Source organism: Stenella coeruleoalba (genome assembly GCF_951394435.1).
Source record: "Stenella coeruleoalba genome assembly, chromosome: 17".
Taxonomy (NCBI): Eukaryota; Metazoa; Chordata; class Mammalia; order Artiodactyla; family Delphinidae; genus Stenella; species Stenella coeruleoalba.
This window is the reverse complement of record NC_137163.1, coordinates 74,606,408-74,622,842: the sequence shown is the minus strand read 5'-3', so window position 1 is coordinate 74,622,842 and position 16,435 is coordinate 74,606,408. Positions and strand designations below refer to the sequence as shown.

The 16,435-nt window shown below is 46.1% G+C and overlaps 2 protein-coding genes across 9 annotated transcripts in view; one reads left to right on the top strand and one right to left on the bottom strand.

Moving 5' to 3' along the window:
- The window catches only part of SDCBP (syndecan binding protein), a 39,368-nt gene extending 36,014 nt beyond the window's left edge, over positions 1 to 3,354 (top strand). For both annotated transcript variants that reach the window (XM_079902361.1, XM_079902360.1), the window contains exons 9-11: positions 15 to 186; positions 945 to 1,036; positions 2,275 to 3,354. In XM_079902361.1, coding sequence (XP_079758487.1) covers positions 15 to 186; positions 945 to 1,036; positions 2,275 to 2,329 — 319 coding nt within the window. In that variant the 3' untranslated portion in view covers positions 2,330 to 3,354. The remainder of the gene's footprint in view (positions 1 to 14; positions 187 to 944; positions 1,037 to 2,274) is intronic.
- Positions 3,355 to 3,465: 111 nt separating this feature from the next.
- Positions 3,466 to 16,435, bottom strand: part of NSMAF (neutral sphingomyelinase activation associated factor) — a 126,952-nt gene continuing 113,982 nt past the window's right edge. For 3 of the 7 annotated variants that reach the window (XM_079902354.1, XM_079902359.1, XM_079902356.1), the window contains 12 exons: positions 16,199 to 16,241; positions 15,725 to 15,888; positions 14,183 to 14,282; positions 11,841 to 11,899; positions 9,627 to 9,694; positions 8,804 to 8,871; positions 8,273 to 8,396; positions 7,265 to 7,348; positions 6,239 to 6,389; positions 5,696 to 5,798; positions 5,459 to 5,568; positions 3,466 to 4,536 (listed from right to left, as the gene is read on the bottom strand). In XM_079902354.1, the coding sequence (XP_079758480.1) occupies positions 4,442 to 4,536; positions 5,459 to 5,568; positions 5,696 to 5,798; positions 6,239 to 6,389; positions 7,265 to 7,348; positions 8,273 to 8,396; positions 8,804 to 8,871; positions 9,627 to 9,694; positions 11,841 to 11,899; positions 14,183 to 14,282; positions 15,725 to 15,888; positions 16,199 to 16,241 (1,169 nt within the window). In that variant the 3' untranslated portion in view covers positions 3,466 to 4,441. Of the gene's footprint in view, positions 4,537 to 5,458; positions 5,569 to 5,695; positions 5,799 to 6,238; positions 6,390 to 7,264; positions 7,349 to 8,272; positions 8,397 to 8,803; positions 8,872 to 9,626; positions 9,695 to 11,840; positions 11,900 to 14,182; positions 14,292 to 14,410; positions 14,422 to 15,724; positions 15,889 to 16,198; positions 16,242 to 16,435 lie in introns of those variants that run through there. The other 4 variants (XM_079902353.1, XM_079902355.1, XM_079902357.1 and 1 more) reach the window with 2 other exon arrangements.

The following is a 16,435-nucleotide window of genomic DNA, read 5'->3' as shown; positions in this document are numbered from 1 at the left end:
CATTATGTTTACAGGCCCTTTGAACGGACAATTACCATGCATAAGGACAGTACTGGACATGTTGGCTTTGTCTTTAAAAATGGAAAAATCACATCCATAGTGAAAGATAGTTCTGCAGCTAGAAACGGTCTTCTCACGGAACACAACATCTGTGAGGTCAACGGACAGAACGTCATTGGACTGAAGGTCAGGAGCACAACTTAGGACTCACTCTGCTGCAGTTTGATTTTAGCAAAAGCGTCTTTTTCATTTGTCTATTTCACTGGTGCTGTTATTGACCAACCTGTAGAAATTCAGTGGGGTCCTGGGCTCTGGCCGTGCTCTCACGCTGGGGCTACCACCTGGAATTGTGGCTTCTGTAGTGGGGGGCAGGGGCTAGGCTAGATCTCTGAAGTCCCTCGACCTAGAACCGTGGAGACCTGAGCACTGAAGATTTTGAGGACACTCTGGATGGATGAATGATTTTTTCAATCCAGGAGTTGTAGGAAATGCGCAATAGTTTACGTTCAGATTAGTAACTTCATTCTTATGGTTTATTCCCTCCACATATTCCTAAATAGAACTATTTTGAGGTCTAAAGGTTTTCATTAAGACCTGCTCGTTTCATTAACCTGGGTTAAGAATACAGTTAGCCGAGGGGCTATGGTAACATTGTATATGGGGACAGTGATTTGATCGTAAGTGATGAGAAGAATGATTTGTTGGCTGATATTTTCAACTCGGTTTACTTAGCAGTTACCACTCATGAAATTGTGGTTCTGTTGAATTGAAACTTCGTAAAGAAACTAGAAAAACTATAAATGCCAAGGGTCAGGATTTTAGAGGCATTAGCAAAACCTCAAAGGACATATATATATATATATATTTTTTTTTTACCAACAACAGTTTTATATGTATTTAACAAAGCCTCAGTAGAATTAATTTTCATTGTGTGTTTTCAACAGGACTCTCAAATCGCAGACATACTGTCAACAGCTGGGAATGTAGTTACTATTACAATCATGCCTGCTTTTATATTTGAACATATTATTAAACGGTAAGTAGACAAATTCTTCAACCTGATGCTACGTTCACGTGACCTCATAGAAGCACTGTGCTTCTTGTAATTCTCAAACCTTTGGGGTTTTTTTTTTTACCTAAGAGATGACATTGGCATTATCTAGAAATTTGAAGTAAATTATTTAAATCAGAGGAGTTGGTTGGTAAGGATGACCCCTCACAAATTCCCAAGCATGGAATAAAATCCACTTCCTAAATTTTGATGTTTCCTAGTAGAAAAAGGTACACAGCAGGGGTGGGCAGGCTCTTATCTGTTTTCAGTGAAATCGTAGTTATGGTCTGCCTGCAGCTCCTCCTCTCAGTAGACACCTGCTTGTGGTTCATGGAGAATTCTTGCATGTGGGGTGTTGGAGGGAGTCTTTTTTTTGGCTGTGTTGGGTCTTCGTTGCTGTGCGCGGGCTTTCTCTAGTTGCGGCGGCTTCTCGTTGCGGAGCACGGGCTCTAGACACGCAGGCTTCAGTAGTTGTGGCACACGAGCTTTGTTGCTCGGTGGCATGTGGGATCTTCCCGGATCAGGGCTGAAACCCGTGTCCCTGAACTGGCAGGCGGATTCTTAAGACTGTTCCCCAGGGCTTCTCTGGTGGCACAGGGGTTGATTCCCGGGAGCATCTCAGGAGGCAGCAAAGCGTGTGGGGTGTGCTGTCCGTCCTCAGGAATGGGACTGGAAAGCTGAGGAGGGAGAACAGAAAGGGGGCGGCCAGGGCTGTCTGCCCAGCAGCTTTTACACTCTGGCTTGGCTCAGCCAGCGTAGAATTCTTCTTGCAGAATCTACCTTGCATGTGGAAACAGAATTTAAAATATTAACATACCACCTGTAATGGTTTGTTTCAGCTTCTGGGCAGAATGCAGCTAGCCGCTCTTGGGGTCTTGGCGGGGAGAGTTGTCAGGGCTGATCCTGCAAGAGCTCACTTTTCTTAAACCAGTAATAGCTCCCACCCACTTCCTGCCAACAAGTGGCATTGTCGTCTTCTGTCTTCTTAACTATCCAGCCTTGATATACAAAGAAACAAGGACTTTTCTGTATCTTATCTAACTTGACTAGCCAGGATGCAGTTAGCTTTTCACACTGGGTATTTTGCAAACTACTAGATTACCTGAGACCCTTCCTTAAATCTGAACTCATTAAAAAAAAACAAAAAACCTTTCCCCCGCATTCCAACCTGATGCTAACAGCGCGAGTTTCCTCGGCATTTAATAGAAGCGACTCTCTTGTAGGATGGCCCCGAGCATTATGAAAAGCTTGATGGATCACACCATTCCTGAGGTTTAGAAGCCGCGGCGCAGTGGAAACTTCACTCAAGTTCTCCCGTTTACATCTCTGGCAACGTACCTTTCTATTATGCACATGAAGCTTTCTAGGAGCCAGCAGGCGTATTTCCTGTCTTACAGCAGGGCTGGGGATCTTACTGTCTGATCCGGTATCTTGTTCAGACTTCAAGATAGTTGTAGCCTTATCCTGATTTTACAGTTGAAAGACTTACTTTTGTAGACTAGTGTCTTTACTGGAGACCGACTGATACAGGCTCAGCTCTGTTGGAACCAGTCACCTCCAGTCCTGGGTATCAGGTAGTGCTGTTCATATCACTTTAGTTCTATGGCATATGTGCATTTTTCCTGTTACCCATAGTACATTTAGAATGATTACTTTTTTCTTTCAGTTCTGTTTGTATAAAACACCAATTAAGTAACACTGGTTTCATTCCATGTAAAGCATTATTATACAGTGTATGTAGGCTGCAAGAGACTGTACTGACTCGCATTACGTTTTAACTACCTTTACTTAATATGCTTGGACTGTCACCATAACAACGTTAAGCCTCTAGAATAAAAGCCAAACTCTTGCTGCCTTTCTCAAACCCCCAATGCAGTTCTCTGTTAAACGGACACTAGCCCAGAGCAGTGTAACGGTACGTGCTGAGCAATAGCACAGCTGCTTAGCTGCATTTGAGATTTTCTAGTCCTTGTGTAATGGAAACTTCTCCTCTCAGTTACCAGTATCACTTTCTGAGAAATGAATCACTATATATGTAATGTAAAAATTCTTGTGCTCAATAGGAGAAACTTTGACTTCTTTTCCATGTGTAGATTAAGTGGGATAAGACCTGGTTTTAGGCACTTACGTGTAACCCAGCTGCTCTGGGATGTCTTAGAATGCTATCATTTGTTCCATTTCCTGACCCCTCCCTGCAAACAGAATGACAGAGACACTTCATCCTGATTTGTTTTTCCTTCTCTTTGGTTTATGACTATTCTATTTTAATTGGAAATGTATAAATAAAGTTAGAGTTTAGTCTGTCTGTTATTGCATCATTGGAAACATTAGGCCTGTGGGAGAGAGTCATCTCCCAGAGCGGCCGCCACCCGGGAGCCTGAGGAAAGCCCCTCTGTCCTGAGAGGGCCTGAGTGTCGGGAGAAGGGCCTCCAGGCGGGAAGCTGGACCACACTGAGCCTATTGCTTCCCTGGGGGCACCCAGGCCGAGTCATAGTTAACATTCAACATACACCAGGGCTTGTAAACGGTGCAAGATCTTACGTCGCATACTTGCTGTGGTTCAGAGGTCGTCAGTGCTACTGCTTCACAGCTTACCTCGTGCGAAATTCAGAAAAGCCAAGCACAGCACGTTTCTCAGTTTGATTCTCTACCTCGTTATCTGGACTTCGGTCTGAAGATAGATAGTTACTGAAGCAGAGGAGGATGTTCACGGTACTCAGTATGGTTTTCTGGAAGGATCAGTACTTGAAGTACCCAGTACTTTGTTAATAAATCATGTAAATGAGAAAATGAAAACTGCTTTCATTACAGAAAAATATTTTTAATGTCATAGAAAAGATGGGCATTTAATAGCTATAATGAAATAAACCGTTCCCAAGAACTGCTAATCCTTCCCCAGGTTCTTAGAACCTGGGGCCAGGCGGTTATAGAAAGTAAGCACTCCGTGGAAACACACATCCCAAAACCCAGCGGGCAGCAATTGTGTCGAGTAGGAAGACATAACGGAGTGCCTCGGCAGCAGAGAATACTCACATTTTCTTGGAAAGTCCTTAAATTGTTCAGTGCTTTTGGGAAGTTTCCCCAGCGGTTTAGTATCTCTTAGCTACGCTCTTTGCCACCCAAACCTGTCTTCTGACCATCGTCATCCTGGGCTGACCACCTGCCTTACAAATGTTAACGTTTTTCTCCCCAGTACTGCCACATCTCCATCTGCCTTAGAGCATGACAACTAATGGCTTTCAGTGAAGTCACCATGATTTATAAAGTTTAAAACCACAAATTTCTCATGTGGTAAGACTTCTACTATAATTGCACGTTCACCAGTTCGTTTAAAAGTTTGGTTTAAAAAAAGCATTACATAGAGTTCAATAATATTCGAGGAAAAGGCACTTAATACTGCAATTTCCAGAACATAATTTGTCTGTCTTCCCCTCCCGTGATGACACTGCTACACTGGTCGTTCATCCACATACACGTTACGGCACCTGCGAGAAGAGACGTGTGGTTAGGGGGTGAGCTGACCAGGAGGTACCACGTGGTCTCGTCCTATAATACAATCTGCATGAACTCAGAATAACTACTCAGTACAAGGAACTTGGGAGGAATAAGAAACTATTTGAATGTAAAGCTAAAGCAACTGGGAATTGCAGAACAGAATACAAATATTATATACACCTGTGACAAAAGTCAGGCAGCAGATGAGAGAAGTAGGGAATTGGTGTGAGTTTGCTGGTTTACTTCCATTTCTATCAGGAGTCAAAGTGTTATTTAAAGCTTGTGAGCTGGGGAAGAAAGGCATAGACAAGTCACTTCAATGTATAATGTTACGAAGAAATAACCACACACAACAGTGACAGAAGGAAGAGAGTGAAGGTGGGCAGTCAGTAGATACTTATAACCATAGCCATTACAAGAATTAACCATAAATCCTCCAAGTGCTTGAGAGGAGAGGAAGACGTGCAAATGTAAGCAGAGTGAAAACCCAACGGCCAGAACGGTGACGCACACAGCAGCGCATCCTTCACTAATGTGAGACATCTCCAGAAACCCAGCTGCAGAGTCTTCCCAGGATGAGGCCCGGGGGGGGGGGGGGGGGGGGGGTCTGTGGGAGGAAGACTTCATTTCCACTGATTCATTACTTTGGTACCGTTTCCATTACTTCCGTATTGTCCCTTCCTACCGTGTGCATGCATTAAATGCACATGAGCTTCTACTTGGCTTTTAATTCTCCACGTGGGAGCTAAGAACTTCCACTCTGGAGTCGAATGTCTCAACCCCGCCAGGATCTGGAGGGGAACGTCCACGGCACAGAGGACACACGGGGAGTTTTCTGCTTGAGAAGGGCTCGTCTGCTGGTGGGAAAAGCAGGTTTGGTGGAGTCAGGTCAGCGGCAGGCAGACAGCTTACCTGTGTGGCCCTGGATTCTCTCCCTGATCTTCCCCCCGAGAAGGTCCCAGACAAGCAGCTCACCGGACTGACTCCCGGATAAAACAGAATTTCCGTCCCAGAGAAAGCACCTGCAAGAAGGATTCAGAGATCATCCTTTCATCGTTGGTCACGAAGGAAGGGCCAAAGCAGGCCCTGCGCCGTGATCGTGAGCCCGTCCATAAATGTCTTCACCACGAGTAACTCGAGAAAGTGCACCTCTGGGGCTCTTCCGAAGTCATAGAAGAGATGAGCATTCCTGTCTGCACGTCGACGACGTTTAGACAGCCGTCTTCTCCTGCGCTGAGGACGTGGCGACTGTCTGTAACACAAGGCGGAACGTGGATACGGGTTACGGCTTCACAAGTGTGGTTTAGATTAACCTGAGATTTTACTGCTGAATCCAGGGGCCAAATGTTCACTTGAGCTACAGCTGCTTGTTGTATTTAACCAACGATGACTAGCCTCTCCCTGAAACGCTTCTGTTTTTAAGACACTGGGCCGATGACCCTTTGGTGTGAATTCATTTACACCTTATAAATTAATTTCTCCAGTGAGGTGAGGAATTAAGAACAGTACCTGATACTGCTTTTCTGATACAAATACCACATATACCGTATTTTACCATGAAGCAGCCTTACCCATAGGCAAAACCTCTTTTTATCAGCAAACAGTGCTTTGCTTTTTATGTTCTTATTATATATTTCAAAATAATAATTCCAGTTCCCCTGGTGTTAGCTGTATTAAAAAGGCTAACACTACCTGGGCTGAAAGCAGTATCACATACAGTCCCTGAGTGACATGGAATCTGGTGCAATACGGTGGCTGCAGTGAGGTCCCAGATAGTCACTGTGCCTTCTCTGGTGCCTGAAGCCAACAGTGTGCTTGCAGCGCTTAAACTGATTGTATCGACCTAGAGGAGAAGACAGACGGTACTCCATTTAGAATCATGGTCACTGAGCTGCGTTTCCCCAGCCCATTCTTTCAACACCACCTACTGAATGATAATTCATTTAAAAGTGAAATTCTTCATATGCCAGTGAATACAATGAAGTATTGCTGGGGTAAACGTAACACTTTTCAAAAGAGCCTAAAATTGACAGTCTCAGAATGACGACTCCACGAGTAGTAAGTGGTAGCAGGGACTGCCTGAAGCACAGCGGCTCCACGATCACCTGGGGAGGTGGGCATCTCTCGGGGTTATCCTCGCACGCCCTTCTTGAACTACACAGCAAATAATGTCTCAACCCCAGTCAGTCTGCTGACCGTGCAGATTCGGCCCCAGTTCACAACCTCAGAGGAAAGGCAGTAGTACCGCAGGCCACGGCAGGAGATGCAGCCGTGACCTCGTGGAGACAGAGCGGGTGAACAGGACGCGGTGCCAGGCTTGTGCGCCCGCTGCACGCACCATGCAGACAGGTTGGTGTCCTCACCTTAGACAGAGGGCCCCCTTTCCACCCTTGGTGTCAGAAAACACATCTAGTTGCCCCGATAGTGTGAGGATAACCCAGGTATTCAACGTCGTGCTCAGACACTGGTCTTTTGGAAGTCTAGCTGGACGGTAGCTAATTCTCAAAGAAACAGCAAACTGGGGGAAAAGAGACAAAGAAGACTTGGAAGCCCAAAGAGCTCCAAGAAACGAGCTGAGAGTTTGCCTGTGCTCTCCCCTCCGATGAGCAAAATTAGTAAGCAAAGCAAAAGATCGTAAACACACAAGTGAAGCCAAGAACCTCCACCACCCCGGATGGGTCAGCTGGGCTCCCGTGCAGCTCTGTTGCCGGCACTCACGCTGACATCGTGCTCCAGCTCGGCCAGCAGGTCAAATTGGTGTCTCCTGGAGCCTGGCATCTCTGCAGGAACCCCGGACCACACCTACGACGGGACCCATTGCAGAAGGTAGTTGCAAACACTATAAAAGCATTTCTAACACGTGCAGGAAAAACTCTCCTGACTGACCAACTCCCCAGCTGCCAACAAAATGAAATGTCGTGAGGCTCGGTCCCTCTGCCCCATGCCTGAGCTTTTATTCCCGCCACCACGTGCTTCCCGAGAGTCTGCTGTACCCGTGTCTGCTTCCGTCTCTTGCACTTGCTGCTGTGACTTAAGTATTGTGTGAACTAAAGAAATCAGAGTGCGGAAGTGTTATGTCTATTAAGGTTTTGAGAAAACGCAAAAAGGCAAGTCACCAAAAAAATTTACTGAAATCACACGTAGGCAAGAAAACTTACCTACAATAATGTCCCCCCTCAGAGGCGGGGGCACAGAAATGATGAAAACGTCTTGAAGAAATTCTAATGGTTTTAGGTTCTTGCTTTCTGTTTATATAAATGCAAATTGGAAACCAAAGAGGATGAATACTGCTGTGGTTTATGCAATAAAGTTGTGCAGAATTCCAAAGAAAAGGCCAAGTATGGTCCTGCGTCAGTAATGGTGAAGGACTGTGTGTTTCTGTGTTCTGACTTTAAATACAATGTCTTGCCTTACAGTGATTCTCCACTTTAACTTGGTATTTACTGATCAACTGCTAGTTCCGTAGCTGCGTGAGGTAAGAGGGGCTGCTGTATGTTTCCCTCTAAGTCCGCTGTCTAATGAACCACCCACCCCCCAGCGGAACACACAGGACAAACTCAGGAAAACGTCCTCTTATATTAAGGTGTGCACACACTAAACACAGGCAGTAACCTTCCACATCCTTATACGTCACTCACACTTTGACAACACGTCAACAGCAGCGAGCTGAATGGCTTATAATATTTGTATTATCCAAACATTTTAATTTAGAAATTGTATATAAACCTTCACAGTAGAGTCCCACGACGCAGAATACAGCCTGTTGTCATGCCAACAGATCTTACTAACAGCATCATCGTGTCCCATTAATGTGTCTTGGCGTCTTCCAAATGCAATGGAATAAAAATAGCTAACATAAAAGATAATGAGAGCGATTAAGACAGCATTCCAGCTTAATGTTAACACTCTTAAATACATCTTCAAGAAACTTTAGATCATTTAATTCTATACTTATTAAGGCCCACTGGAATTACAAATTACTTGTTCTCATGTTATTAAACCAAATACTCAAAATGTGAATTTAAAACTAGAGATTTCCAGGTCTGGCTCATCTGTGTTTTTACCTCAATTTAAAAACTTAGAGGAAAATAGAGTCCGACTGGAGAAATTACTAGATTCAGGTAATCACATCCAAACCCAACTGTCCTCATCTGTTCCCTTTTGAAAACAACGGGAGATCCGCCCTCTCCTGCTTCACGTCCACACAGGGAGCTGCACTGCGTGTGGAATCGCGAAGGGGCCCGCGCAGATACATACACGTTGTTATCCCACGAAGAGCTTACGACAGTGGCGTCTCCTGGTAAAAGTAAACACGATGATAAAGCCTGAAATACAAATGATCCAACATTAATAATTTACAAAACTTAGTGAATCCTTAATGGGGTAAAGCTATCTTACAGGTTCCCCCAAAATTCATGCTCAAATTCCGTTCATGTTGGCCTTCCTCATATTCATGAAGTTTCTTTTCATCTGGCTAATTCCAGGTGCCTAGTTTCTTCCCAAATGTAGGAAAGTCAAAAGGGTGTCGAGTGCACGAGGACCTAGCCTGACGGTCCTCACTGCCCTGGGCTGAGGGACCCCTACTCACATCAGAGTGAGTCACGAGGGGTGCAGGTGGGGACGGTCCTCAAGAATCCAAACACCGGCTCTGGGTTACAAGACTCAGGTGGGGAAGGAAAGCTTCCAAAAGTCTTTAGGGAATTTCAGAATCTTTCGGATGCTTTACATTAACAATAAAATGTATTTTTTCAGAAGAACTGATTTTCTAGTATTAGGCATCCTATCGACTCAGAAGTGCATTACGCTTTGTAAGCAGCACACAGACATTCAGTCTGACAGTTCCGAAAAAGGCAAGATTTACTAAGGAGAATTCTACTTTTTAGGTTACAGATAAAACCACAATACCATGAGAAAGGCAGCCTGAAAAAATTTCTAGTTTAGAAGGAATCTATCTAAGGCATTCTGAACAGAAATAAGCCCGATTGTTTGGGAAGAAACAAACTCATATATGCGTGTACATAAAACAAACTGCTACATGAAATTCCACCGTAACACTGATGTGAAATTAAAATGAACTCACCATATTTGAAAATGATATACTTCTTTGTAGCATCTTGGATTCTTTGGAAAACATCTTCAAGGTGGAATCTAATTTAATAATGACAAAGCAAACATATAAGAAAGATTTCCTGACCCTTACAGATGACCAGCACACGCAGAGGTAACAGGCGAGGTGACCGAGGGTCATGTCCCCGATGAGGACGCTACGGTCTGTGGAATTCTATGATCTGCGGCTCCACAACAAGGAGGTCAACTTAAAGCCATGACCGAAGGCAGATTTAAGCCTAATTACTGACAGAAGCTAAAGAGGAAGAAAAGAGCAATTTTAATATTAAAGAAAACAAAAAGATTTGGGCAATGTTTTTCTTTTTCACATAGCCCAATTACGGTGTGATATCCTTGTAGCGTATGACCATTCATGGAGGAGAAGCACTAACTTTCTAAATAATAATAAACTAGAGATTACAATGTCCAAGCTCTTAATTTCCTTGCCTAACAGAAGCTTTTAGAAGTGCATCAAGGTAAACCTCTTAAGCGACAAGACTGCAAATTACAATGTGCTCCAAACATCCCGTATTTGCAATAGGTAACATTACGGTTCCTAATTTGAAAACATACAGCATGATAAATAAAAGGTCAGATGAGCTTCAAATAATGTCTTCTGTATAGTAAAATCTAATATTGCCACCTAATTTTTGCCAACACCAACACGCAGACGTGCACTGGGGCGTCCTACAGAAAACAGTCAGCCAGCCTGGTGTGTAAAGCTGCTTTTCTCAACATCAGAGGTTCCCTCTCGTACTAGAGGTAATCACATCAGAGGCTGCTGAGAGCTGGTCCCCCAGGTGATGGGGTCACCCGGGGGGTCACCCATAAGCCTGGACACACTCCACCTCTGAGGAAGAACCGTAACTGGGGTGATCGTCAGGGTATATAAGAGTCAGTAATGCAGGTGGAAACAAAAATGCGTCTAGGTCAGCAACATGAGTTATTAACGCTGAAGAAACAAACAGAAAACACAAAAGCTCCGACTGAAAAGAACCCCCCACGCCCCCTTATTCGGCAAGTTCACAAAGAAGTGCTGGGCTTACTAAGCCTCAGAGGGTTAAAGCCCTGATGCTCGTAAAACTCACGGTTTACAAGGTCAGACCAGTGCAGGGAACGGGGGGATTTAAACCATGACAGACAAATCCAGCCAAGAATGCCGGCTTTGCTAACAGGTCAGGGTCTCGTCTCGGGGGGTAGCGCCGGCAGGAACGCTGGCAAAGCGCGACTGCTCACTCGTGCCACCGCGTCGTCGTCTCGGTGACCCTGGAGTGGCCCCGCGTGTACGCCGCACGTGAACCAACTTTGGTCCACAGTGGGATCATTTTCTGTGCTTTGTGGAAAACTGTTTTACGCAATCTGAGATCATAGTTGAAAGAGAAAGGACGGACGCTACGGATGTGAAGCCACGATCCCAGAATCTGAGAGCAGTAACTCTGATGTGCCCGGAGGTGTGCAGCTGGACAGCACCTTTCCTTAACTTAATGGATGAAAAGCAGAATTTCCTACAGTGACGACCAAAGCGCCAGCAGCCAGCCACTCACAGCCAGGTACGAACTCTGTGCACCAGGCAGCCAAGCGCCTCGCTTCTCATCTCCGCTGCCCCCGGCGCGCCTGTCAGCACGCTTCAAACGGGACGGGGACCAGATAAACAATGACTAACGGTGTAGACGGCCAGGAAGGCTTGACGCTTAGCCCTTTCGTAGGATCAAAACAGTGAAGTTCCAGTGTGTCATCAAGCTAGTTACAAGTCCCATCAAACAGCCACTGCAGGGCTTCTGCGTGACTTTGGTAACGTGTAAGACATTAACAATGTGTGAATTAGATTTCGAGCTAAATCCTCCAGTCAACACCCAGAAGCACACACCCAGTGACGAACGTGAAAAGCTGACAGCTCGTGTGCCCTATGCTGGCGACGCCCCGTGTGCAGCTCAGCCCTCAGGGCGGGAAAGGTCCCAGCACACGCTCTCGCCGCCCCAAATCCTGGGAAACCTTATCAGCAACAGAGAGGGATTTTTCATTACTGTTTTTGGCTGATCACAGTGGAATGTTACACAATACGCAACAAACTAACTGCTCAAAGTTCATTCTACGTGGAGGAGCACATGAAGGTACAGTCCTGGACCGAGTCAGGAAACTTGGACATTTGTGATTCCAGGTAACCCCCCTTTCAGGTAGGAAAACCTACCTTGTGAGGTTGTAAAGACAGACGACCCACTGCGAGAGACTGCTATTCCAGTGACTGCCCTGTTGGAAAACAAGGTTTCATAAATTACCATCAACCACATGCTAGGACACCGGTCTCCTTCAAGGCCTTGATTTAATTCAGCCCAAGTGTCTGTCATCGTTTTCGTCACAGCTCGTTCTGCGGGACCTGTCCCACCTTCCACCAGGCGTTAGCAAGTCATGGCTTGGCAACTTCTAATTCTGTCCTGACAACGCCTGCGGCTGGAAAACACCCCGACCCTTAGCTCCCGGGCCGCCCTGCACGAAGGCTGCCTGCCCACGTCTGCCCCCTAGATAACCAGTAATGCTAGGTGACCGCCACCCAAACCACTGACGCCCCCCGAGCAGTCACTGCACTCGCTTCATCACTTAGCATCTGGCCAATGACAATGTCACCGTCTGGTCCTGAGGCAGGCTGGGACGGGGACCCTTGGCCACAGTGCCTGCACCCGGATGAACGTCTCCTCCGGCAACAGATACACAAAGAAACTGTGAAACTATAAGGAACTGAAAATAACTGCGTGCGTGCGCAGCTGGGGCAAATTATGGGCAGCAAGATACAAAAAGACCAAAAAACCCAACTGCCACTTCTGAAGAGCTGGGAGCAAAAGCAGGGCACTGCCCGAGCCCCCTGCACACAGCACCACCCAAGGGGTGGGCACGCCACCTAAGCCCCGCTCCCGCCGACCCCTGGACACACCCCTGCCCTCACCCCAAAGAGGAGACCAGCTCGCCACTGCCTCGTGGGCCCAGCAAGGGTACCTGCTGTTTGTTCTCACTCCCCTCCCCCCGCGGCAGCAGGAGCCCCAATAAAGCCTTGCCTGAATCTCCTGTCTGGCCTCTTATCAGTTTCTATTGATTAAGGAGGCCAAGGACCCTGACTGGTATCAGTCCCGGCACGTCCTCTTAAAGGTTCACTCATGTCTTCACTGCCTCGGGTGACAAGGCCCCTTTCTACGTGCCGTTTAGAGAAGGTGACAAAGGAAAGCCGTGTTATAACGAGTAAGGTGGGACTCTGGGTTGCTTTGCAGGAGGCTGTGCTCTGATTTGGAGCCACCGATCGGACGGGGACCGGCCCGTTCCGTTCCACCCATGACCAAGTGTACGTGATATCAAACGTCAGACAGGACGTCGGTGGCCCTGGAGCAGAACAATGGGCCTCGTCCCTGGCCCTGAGTTTTCTTTTCTGGAACAGGATGGGTCAGCAAGGTCAGTGCTTCCCCAGCCTTCCCACCAAAGTCCATCACTAGCCCTGCAGACAGGGGACCAGGGACACTCATGACCCCTCTAGGGCCAACAGCAAGCCTGATTTTGGGGAAGAAAAGGTTTGTTAGTTTTTTTAATAGATCTTTATTAGAGTATAATTGCTTCACAATACTGTGTTAGTTTCTGTTGTACAGCAAAGTGAATCAGCCATATGCACACACATGACCCCGTATCCCCTCCCTCTCGAGCCTCCCTCCCACCCTCCCTACCCCACCCCTCTAGGTCATCGCAAAGCACCGAGCTGATCTCCCTGTGCTGTGCGGCTGCTTCCCACCAGCCAACTATTTTACATTCCGTAGTGTATATACATTGATGTTACTCTCAACTTCACCCCAGCTTCGCCCTCCCACCCCATGTCCTCAAGTCCATTTTCTACGTCTGAGTCTTTATTCCTGCCCTGCAACTAGGTTCATCGGAACTTTTTTTTTTTAGATTCCGTATATATGTGTTAGCATACAGTATTTGTTTTTCTCTTTCTGACTTACTTCACTCTGTATGCCAGACTCTAGGTCCATCCACCTCACTACAAATAACTCAATTTCATTTCTTTTTATGGCTGAGTAATATTCCATCGTATATATGTGCCACATCTTCTTTATCCATTCATCTGTCGATGGACACTTAGGTTGCTTCCATGTCCCAGCTACTGTAAAGAGTGCTGCAATGAACTTTGCAATGTTCTCTGTGTGTATAACACACGCATCTGTTACCATGTTTTAAAAAAGATACATTTTCCCTGACAATATCAGTAAATGCAACACGTGGGTAAGACATATCCTGTTCCTCCCCGAAGGTTCCCACCATCAAGGACTGGAGGTGCCGTGTACTTCTCTGAGAGGCACACGGCTGCCTGCTGTCTGTGCTCTAGAATGACCGACAGCAGAAATGACACACACCCATTTTGTGCCAAGCTTTCCCATGCCACACTGACCCCTGGTGGCTGTTCACTGCTATGGACAGTTTAGGGGGATTAAAACCAATCAAGACCCCCAGGCCAAGACCCCGGCATGTGCGAAGCCGCGGCCGAGACGTTCTTACTCTTTGTGGATTTTGTGCTGCTCGTGGAGCTGCAGTCGCGTGATGTTACTCCAGGCCAGCGTTCTGCTTTCTTCGGTCAGGTCTTCAAAAGACTCTTCACCTGGAGAGACTACGTTAAATTGCAGCTCAGTCAGTCAGCTAAATTTCTGACCAGTGTCGGAGACGACAAGCGTCAGAGGCACAAGATTTTCTATTAAAATCAAATAACCAAGAAAGCAAAACGCCCACCGAAACAGAACTGCTTCGAAAGGTCCATGTTAGTCAAGGGAGAAGAATGAGGTGCATCATCGAAATAAAACAGCAATCATTTGGAGAAAGATTAAAAAGTATCTTTGAACACTGCAGGTCTTTGTATACTTCTATCAGTGTTTGCAGAGTTTTCACTCCGCCCCTAAACTGGGAACTTCAGGAACCATGACACTGAGTAACCATTTCCTTGTCAGCAATCTTTGTAAAAACCTGACAGTTCCCTAAGAACACTGCCGTTTGCTTTTGGCTTCCAGACACAGGAAGAAGAGATGAAACCAATTACTACCACGCTCCTGGACAGGACTAGCTAAGCAGTCCCTTCACTTCTGTTTTAAGAAAGGCTGGAACAATTTCCCTTTTAAGATAATCCTCGTGGATGGGCCTGGTGACTAAGCAGAGCACGGGTTTAAGGGCATCACGAGATAATCTCCAGTCTTCATGACTTAACCCCAGAGACGCGCTGCCGTCCAGCCCTGGGTCGCGTGACCGCGAGAGGCCCAGCTGTGTGGCCCGAGAAGCCTGGACACTCCTGGGACGGAGCGCAGAGCGGGAGAAAACGAGAAATCCAGCGACTTTGCTCCCGAGGTTCCATACAGTGTCAGACTCCTGGGGGTCTGAGGCTGTCTTATGTGAAATGTAAAACGTGGAGAACTGGATGAAGGGGGGCACCTTCTCCTCCCTTGCCAAATACCAGATGTGACACAGTCAAGTTCATTTCAGCATCTGGCATAGACACTCTGTAAATGTCTGTCAAATGACTGAATAAGGAAACAGAATCAAATGAAGAAAACAGAGCACCCCGCATTCAAGATCTGTGTGTCGGGGTAGAAGAGGAGAGTCAGGACGCTGGAAGTCGTTCCTGGGAAAGAGCAGGAACGAGCAGGGCGACGGGGACTGCTACAGCAGTCACGGCCAGGGCGGATCAACAAGAACACAAGAATGGCTAAGAATCAAACACCAGCTGGGCAAACCTCAGAAAAGAAAGAACATAACAGCAACAATGAAAACTACTGCCAAGTCTCATTAAATTACCAGAAAGTGAAAGTGATTAGATTTCCTTTAAGGTCAAAAGTTAAAACAAACAAAACAACAGCACAACAACAAAGCAACAACTAAAAAAACAGAAAAGATCTGTTTGTTTGCAGGAGAAATGCAGTGAGACAGTAAGACAGAATCATCTCTAAGCTGCCCAGGGTTCATGACTGGTCTTCTCTCCAGAATCCTCAGAAACGTCTTAACCAGAAAAGAGAAACAGAAGGTGCTCACATTGTTTATTCTCTTTTCAAAATTTACCTGGAGTATCTGCCTTGGAAGCATTGTAACTGGAGGGCTGGGCCAAGCTTTTAAACTTTGGGGTGATCCTTCGAGGATGCGGTGTCACAAAGAGCTGCTTTGGTGTCTGCCCGAACTCCAAGATCTGGGTGAGCATGGCTACCTTCTCATCAGGGTCCTCAATGCTTTAGGACAGAACACAAACCATGTGGTGACCTCTAGGTGCAAGCTCCTTGATCTGTATCACTTGAAATTTGTGCATTCAACAGGAGAGAGATTAACCCTCAAACAGCAATAGACGCTGCATGCCGGGACTGTCTAGACCGTATCACACATCTTTAATTTCTGAGGCTCGGTGATGTACACAGTGGTGAAAGCAAGCCGTAATTCACGGTAACATTTCCATACCTTAATATCATCAAATAACTGCACTAATCATGTAGACAAAGAGGTCATTTGTACTCATGTAGAAACTCCTTACTGACATATAAATACCTGTTCAAGTCGACACCTCCTTCGTAGGTCAGGGGATGAAACACTGAAAAAAAGAGACGTAAAACACTATTGAAAGATGTACTATTTTGTTATAATATACACTCTGTTTATTTTAAAAACTCAACAACTTTAAACTTTTATTCAAAGAAACCGATTTTCACTTTGCGAAACAGCCTGATAATATCCAGCTTGGGTAAGTATCAAGCTGAACTGTTATCTTTTCTGAGCAGCGATCCA